Source organism: Cetorhinus maximus, chromosome 8 (genome assembly GCF_964194155.1).
Source record: "Cetorhinus maximus chromosome 8, sCetMax3.hap1.1, whole genome shotgun sequence".
Classification (NCBI taxonomy): Eukaryota; Metazoa; Chordata; class Chondrichthyes; order Lamniformes; family Cetorhinidae; genus Cetorhinus; species Cetorhinus maximus.
Window position 1 is genome coordinate 39,280,350 of NC_135886.1, and position 8,194 is coordinate 39,288,543.

At 43.5% G+C, this 8,194-nt stretch overlaps 1 protein-coding gene across 1 annotated transcript in view; it reads right to left on the reverse strand.

Annotated features, from left to right (window-relative positions):
* Positions 1–5,776, reverse strand: part of LOC144683566 (adenosine receptor A1-like) — a 106,756-nt gene extending 100,980 nt beyond the window's left edge. The window contains exon 1 of the mRNA XM_078546713.1: positions 3,559–5,776. Within this exon, the coding sequence (XP_078402839.1) occupies positions 3,559–3,920 (362 nt within the window). The 5' untranslated portion in view covers positions 3,921–5,776. The remainder of the gene's footprint in view (positions 1–3,558) is intronic.
* Between the last annotated feature and the right edge of the window lie 2,418 nt (positions 5,777–8,194).

Consider the following 8,194-nt stretch of genomic DNA (forward strand, 5'->3'; position numbering starts at 1 on the left):
GTGGGTGTGTGTGTGGGGAGGGTGTGTGCATATGGGGAGGTTGAGTGTGTGTGTGTGGAGGGGAGGGATGTGTATGTGTGTGTGGAGGGGAGGGGGCTATATGTGGGGAGGGGGAATGTGTATGTTTGTGTGGAGGGGGGTGTATGTGTGTGTGGGTGTGTGTGGGGAGGAGGGGTGTGTGTTTGGAGAGGGATGTGTATGTGTGTGTGGGGTGTGTGTAGGGGAGGTATGTGTGTGGGGTGAGGTGTGTGTGTTGGGGGAGGTATGTGTGTGGGGGAGGTGTGTGTGTTGGGGGAGGTATGTGTCTGGGGGAAGTGTGTGTCTGTGGGGAGGTGTGTGTGTGTGGGGGGAGGTTTGTGTGTGGGGTGTGTGTGGGGTGTGTGTGTGGGGGGAGGTGTGTGTGTGGGGTGTGTGGGGGAAGGTGTGTGTGTGGGGTGTGTGTGTATGTGGGTGGGGAGGTTGTGTGTGTGTGTGGGGGGTGGGGGGAGGAGTATGTGTCTGTGTGTGTGGGGGGGTGTATGTGTGGGGGGGTGTATGTGTGTGTGTGTGTGTGAGGGGGTTATATGTGTATGTGTATGTGTGTGTGTGTATGTGTGTGGAGGATGTGTGCATGTGGGGAGGTTGTGTGTGTGTGTGTGAGGGGGTTATATGTGTGTGTGTATGTGTGGGGGGGAGGTGTGTGTGTGCATGCATATGTGGGTTTGTGTGGGGAGGGGTGTGTATGTGAGGGGGGGAAGGAGGTTGTATGTGTGTGTAGGAGGTGTATGTGTGTGGAGAGGGTGTGTGCATGTGGGGAGGTTGTGTGTGTGGGGAGGTTGTGTGTGTGGGGGGGGGAGTGTATGAGTGTATGTGTGTGTGTATGTGGGGGGGGGGATGTGTTTGTGTGTGTGCGTGCATGTGGGGAGGGGTGTGTGTGTGGGGAGTGGGGTGTATATGTGTGTGTGGGGAGGAGAAGTGTATGTGTGGGTGTGTGTGTGTGTGTGGGGAGGGGGGGAGCATGTGTATGTGTGTCCCCTAAATGTTCTACTTGCATTGCAGGCAAAAACATGGCACATGAATTGTTGCTAAAGTTTGGAATAGCCTGGAAAATAAAAATAAATGCAATACACACTATTTGGAGAAATTATTTTCTGTAAATTAAAACAACAACCTGCATTTATATAGTGCCTTTAATGTAATAAAGCATCCCACACTGTTTCACAATAATGTTATGAAGCAAAATTTGACACCAAGCTACATCAGATGGTATTAGAGAAGATGGCCAAAAGCTTGGTCAAAGGGGCAATTTTTATGAAATGTCTTTAAGAAGGAAAGAGAGGTGGACAGACAGAGAAGCTTAAAGGAGGAAATTCCAGAGCTGAGTACTTGTGACAACTATGATGTAGTATGAAGTATACTCAAATAGCTATTGAGTCATTATAATTAATGCCATAGTCATTTGGTAGTACAGAACTTGAGTACTGTTGAAAAAAGATTTTTTTGTCAAAGCTTTTCATCTTGCACTCATCAGGACAATTCACAAGAATACGTGGTGTAAAGGGAACAACAATTTATACTATATGAGAAGAGAGTGCTGATTGGTTGGCAAGTGGACTGTGATTGGTAGAGGCATTGCCATGGAGAATGTGCCAGTTGATGGTGACTGACCGTTAACTGCCAAGCATTGTTTGAAATTTAAACTAGGAAGCTTAACTCCGATTGGTCAAATCATTGCCCTGAGGAATAAACCAGCAAATGGTTGTCACTTATTTTGTTTTCAAAAACAAAAATTGCTGGAAAAACTCAGCAGGTCTGACAGCATCTGTGGAGAGAAGGACAGATCCTTCGAGTCCAGATCCTTATTTTGTTTTGTTTTTCAGCATTTAATGCCATATTAATTGATATCTCGAAGGGCCACACATCTGGAAAGATATTGACAAATATCCTTTCCTGTAAACGAAATATGTAATGATATGAATTTTAAACAACCTCAGTGGTTAATGTAAGATTGACTGTTCTTATTCTCTAGGCATAAGGAGATTCCTTACTTCACAGTATTTGGGGAATAATGTAAACAGCTGGCTTTTTAGTTTGGATGCTGGGATTAAATGCTGCACCAGCCTTCAGAGAACCAAACCATTCAATTGTATTATTGGTTATTGGCTGTAGCTTAAGTGATGACAAACCAAAAACAACCACCTACTTGATTTTTGGAAAATACATAACATTAATCCTTCCAATAATGGACATGTTCAATAGCAGGTCACTGTTTGATTAAATTAAATAATTTTCTAAAACTTGGTTATAATCCAATAAAGCCTTCTAGATTATTAAACAGCAATGTTTGCATTGCAGTTTGCCCACATTCAAATGAAGCCAAGACTGCAATGAAGCTTTCAATTTAGATTTATTTATATGGCTGATTACTATATAGAATCAGCCTGGGATGCTGATAAGGTCAGTTTTACCAGCACTTTTCTGTGTGATATTTGATCTTGAAGGAAACCAGAAGCCCGACGGGAAATCAAAAACCACTTTTCAATTGGACGTTCAACAACTTTAAACGCCCCCAAATTATATTCCCGCCCGGTTCCTTCTCCAGCTCCACGCTAGTCGTGATCTTAAAGGGCAGTAACAATTACCGTACAACTCCTGTTAATGTTGCTTCACTCTGGAGCAGCAAGCTGGATCTGAGAGCTCTTCCAGCTCAGCCATTGTGCATGATCTTTGGATGTTAACTCAGGCTGAAGTTCAACTCCCCGCAGGTCTTAGCTTCACAACCCTAGTCACGAACTCTATCGGAACTATAGGCGTCTCTCAATGAAAATGCTCTGAAGACGCCCTCCAGTGCTCTCAAACATAAGAAAAAAAAGACAACAGGAGAAGGGGCCAATGTTTCACAATGGCTGTGTCCAGTTTACCGCATGCTGGACTGGCAATATTTCTCTCTGACCCCGAAGCGTAATTAAGTGAAACTGGTCGTGGTCTAGCCCTGTGTTAGACAATGGTTTCCCTGCTGGCTACAGTCTAATGATGGCCCCTGGGGTTTTCTCAACATTACATTAAAATGCCCAACACGTTCACTATCAGCCGAGAGGTCAATTTGTAGGTTTCACTTTAACTCGCGTTGAAGCGCGAATCTTATTAATGAGGGTAAAAGTATTATCCACAGATACACTTTCATATTGGCAGGAGCTGGGGCTGAGAAGAGGTTAAAAGAAAACGAACCAGATCTACGGTAGGAATGAAACAATACCCCAGCAGGGGGAGAGATGATAATGCGGGCGATTTTTCGCTGTCACGGGACTGGGGCTGCTCATTAATAACAGAGCGTTTACGGTCATCGGCATTTAAGGTTATTTCTCAAAAGAAATCTACAATGAGCGTTGGAAAAGACAGAGCGGCGGTTGGTCGGTTCCTATCAGTTTAACATGCCCTTGCAGTAAACAGGTGAAGGGCAGTTGGTTATTTCCCTCTGAGGTGCAGGCCGGCGGGTCCCAGCCGCACACAGATACTCAATTCTACTTCACTCAAGTTTTATATAACTCAAAAGGAATGTCACAGGAAGGTGAAGGTTACCTGGTCGGTATCCTGACTCGGAGGTATCGATCTATAGCGATGGCCAGGAGTGCAAGGATAGAGCTTTGGGTGAGGACCAGCACGGTGCAGGAGATGAGCAGGCAGCTGTAGAAGTGGATCTGGAGACCGATGCTCATGGTGATGGCCAAGGGGATAACCAGAGAGCCCACGGCGATGTCAGCCAGGGCCAGGGAGACGATGAAGCAGAAGGTGGTGTCCCTAAGAGCCCGGTTGATCTTGACTGCCCAGCAGACCAGCACATTGCCCAGGACTGAGGCCACCGCGATCAGCACCTCAATCCCGATGTAGATGGCTAGAGAAGGGGTGATGGTCCCAGCTACATCCTCCCGAGAAGCCGTCATCCTGAATCCGCCCCAGTCCGGTGCTGGATGAGGCACCAAGCTCTGATCCGCTTTGACCAAGTGTCACTGGAAGAGGTAGCTCTGTCTTGTCAGCTCTCAGCCCCCTCTCCCCCTGGGACCTCTGCGATTTCACAAACCTGTTTCCCGTCCACTATCCTGCATCTGGTCACCGCTGGAGGTCGGATCGCCCCACTCACTGCCTTTGCCTTACCGGAATGGAACTGGCACTATAAGCGGGTCCTGGTAACTGGCCAACTCCCAGCTTCACACTGACAAGATTTAAGGGAGTCTCTCATCCATCTCTCAGCAGTCAGAAGCAGCGGCTCTCTCTGAAATGTGTCAGCCCTTTCAGTCTTTTTATGACACATTTGCAGTTCAGCTGTCATTCGGTAAACCTTCACATCGGGAAAAGCAGCTTCACGCGAGGAGAGGCTCCTTCTCATCGAAACAAAATGCTGGAAATATTCAGCAGGTCTGGCAGCATCTGTGAAATGAGAAAGAGTTTACGTTTCGGGTTAACTTCGGCAGAATTGTGTCCTTCCCAGTCTGATCAGGTTAGCTGATCAGCCGTGGCTTTCAGCGTTTCAGTATTTGCTGCTCCATTGATGTTCATCTACCCCTCTTTCTGAGTGTGCCTGCCTGTGCGTTTGCTATTAATGTGGTATGTGCTTGTGAGTGTGTTTGGTGTGTACATGTGCGGTTTGTGAGTGTATTTGGTGTGTGAGTCCGTGTGCAGTTTGTGTGTGTGTGGTTTATGAATGCATGTGTTTGTATAGTTTGTGGGTGTGTGTGTAGTTTGTGAGCTGTGTTTGTACGGTTTGTGAGTGTGTGAATTGGTTTGTAAGTGTGTGTGTGTGTGTAGTTTGTGAGCTGTGTACGGTTTGTGAGTTTGTGAATTGGTTTGTAAGTCTGTGTGTGTGGTTCGAGTGTATGTATGGTTTGTGAATTGGTTTGTAAGTCTGTATGCGGTTTGTGAATGTGAGAGATTTGGGAATGTGTGTGTGTGGTTTGTGAGTGTGTTTGGTTTGCAATTGTGCTTGGTCGTGTGTTTGGTTTGTAGTTGTGTGTTTGTGAGTGTGTGCGTGGTTTGTGAGCGTGCATTTCTGAGTGTGTGTTTGGTTTGTTTGATTTAGGAGTGTATGTTTATCTGGTAATTTTAAACAGCAATGCTCACCTTTCAATCCCAGTCAGATGGGTGCAGTCCTGTAGGGGAACCGAAAGGGTAAAGGAGTGCCCGGCACTTGTCCAGTTCCAAATCCCTGGCATACTGATTAGTCTTCAATGGAGTAGATATAACCTACAGTGTAGAATTAACCTGTAACTGTGCTAGTAAGCATTCATTTCTCTGAACGATAGGAAATACAAATCCAGTATGGGAGCACAAGAAAGGTTTTTAACTGGAAATTAAACTTTGAACAGTGTGCGGGGAGGTAAACTTACTATTTGGAGCCAAATTAATTTTAAACGTAATATTTTCCTACTTTTCTTTCTATTTATTTATAGATAGACTGAAATACATTATAGGATGCAATAGTGTACTTGAAAAATTAATCACTCTGAATAAATTAATAATAGTTGGAAGAGGTACAATATAGGTTACTCATAGCTCCTTTTTCACACAATAATGGGGATAAGCGGTCCCTGTATGATAATCATATTACAAAAGAAAACCAAACACGACACTGCTTTAAAATTTGAATGGGAGCACTTCCATCTAAAGTCAGAAAAAGTAGTGGAGCCACGTGGTGGAACAAGTTTGGATAGCCAAGACTGATGTCCCTTCTGTCCATTAGCTGTAATCTTCAATGTAAACGAGATGTTAGAGAGCGCAAAGCGATATAGCAGACAAAACGTCCCCACAACAAAAACAGAATTACCCGGAAAAACTCAGCAGGTCTGGCAGCATCGGTGGAGAAGAAAAAAGCGAGCAATCTTTGAAGTAGTTTTTCCAGGTAATTCTGTTTTTATTTTGTTTTGGATTTCCAGCATCCGCAGTAGCTTTTAGCTTTTTGTTTTAATCTTTGAAGTTGTTCATTCATGATTGATGGGTGACCTGGGAAACAGGGATTTCACATACATGTCACTTTGATGCAGCAGAGGGAGCTATTCTGAAATGAAGGCAGGCGATGGCAACCTTTATTGCAACCAAACTGGTGTAGCCACTTCCAATTGATACAATGAGTGGAAAAGCGCTGATGCCACAAACAAAACATTTACTTTTCCGCCACCGATTTGAGAACTCGGTTTGGTATCGAACTATTTAATCGGAAATTTTATTGCAACTTCTTCCCACTTTTCCTTGCCACTGAAAATCAACATGGTTTACCCTCCGGTGACAGATGAGGATTGTTAATTTAACATTCGCTCCCAACCCACGACATCTCACAAAAAAAAACAGGCAGGTGGACTTAAAACGACCCAAAGAGCTAAACGTTAAATTATTCCACTAGAACTGATATAAATATAATGCATTTCTGTTAAAGGGGTCAAAAATGTGGTGTGTAGAATTGGTTACAATTGGAACCTAATCTGTTTTTTTTTAATTTAAATTTTAATTTTTTTTTAATGGATTAACATAACACGCTTGCATTTGTCTCTATGCCGGTATTTATAAAGACAAGTCTCCCTTGTAAATGCAATTTCAGTCAAAAGGAAGAACAATTGTGGCTGCAACTTTACTGCTACTTTTGTGTTGATCCCAGTCTGTGTAGTGTCTGGGTGCATGTTGTGTGTAGTCAAGGGTAATGCTCAGATTTGACCCCAGAATTTGTAGGAAAATATGCAAGAATCTCCATTATCAATAAAGTCTGCAGGCAGCCTGGGACAGGGCACCAGTATACCAGTCCTCCACAAGTATGCCATCAAAATCATCTGACTGCAGTTGAATGAAGTGTAGAATTTCCACAATTTCCTGTCTCTTCATCCTTCCCCCACACTCACCTCCAAAAAAATCAAATCTTGTAAATATGATGACACCAGATTTTCACAGTTAATTTGTATTAATCTGTGCGACTATGAAGATTTGCCAGCAGCGCAAATTTCTTCTTAAATGCATATATAATGTCTTTTTTTCCACCCTGATGTGCTCTCTGTTTGTGTCCTTTGGGACTGCATTGGGTGGAGAATGCATTGTTAAAACATTTTCATAAAGAAACTTGCAATGCAGGATTGTTTTGCATGTAACCAAATCGGTGGTGGAGACAGGGAGTGTACACTTCTTAATTATCTGCATACAAATCTCTTTTGCTGAAATGAACAGTTTCCCTTTTGAAATTATATAGTCATGCGGCATGGAGGAGACCAGATTGTCCATTGTGCCTGTGCCAGCTCTTTGAAAGAGTCATCCAATTAGCCCCACTCCCCTGCTTTCTTCCCATAGCCATGCAAGTTTTGCCACTCAAATATTTATCCCGCTCCCTGTTGAGAGTCATTATTGAACCTGTTTCTGCCATCTTTTCAGACAGTACATTCAGGCAGTTTAGAATAACTTCCTATGTAATTTATTTTTCCTCATGTCACCTTTGGTTCTTTAACCAATTATCTTAAATCTGTGCTCTCTAATCCACCACTGGAAACAGTTTTTCCTTACTTACTCAACCAAAATAATTAATGATTTTGAACACCTCTAGCAAATACCCTCTTAAACCAGTTTCTCCAGTCTCTCCACATAACTGAAGTCTCTCATCCCTAGTGCAATTCCAGTAAATCTCCTCTGCACCCTTTCTAAAGACTGAAATTTTCTCTGAGATATGGTGTACTGAATTGGTTAAAATACTCCAGCTGGGACCAAATCAGTGTTTTTATTAAAAGATTATCATAACATGCCTGCAGTTGTCTCTATGCCTCTATTTATAAAGCCAAGGGTCCCTTGTAAATGCAATTTCAGTCAAAAGGAAGAACAATTGTGGCTGCAACTTTACTGCTACTTTTGTGTTGATCCCAGTCTGATTTGGGTGCATGTTGTGTGTAGTCAAGGGCAATGCTCAGATGTGACCCCAGAATTTGTAGGAAAATATGAATAGAAGCAGGCAGTTCAGCCCCTCAAGCCTGTTCAACCATTCAGTTAAATCATGGCTGATCTGTACCTCAAGCCTATTCATCAAGTCTTTGCTATATATCCTTTGATACTCTTAGCTAACAACAATCTATCAATCCCAGCCTTGAAAGCATGAATTGACCCCAGCCTCTGCGGCATTTTTGGGGAGCAAGCTCCAGATTTCTACTATCCTCTGTGAGGAAGTGCATCTTGGCTTAAAGCCAAATGTTGTGTGACC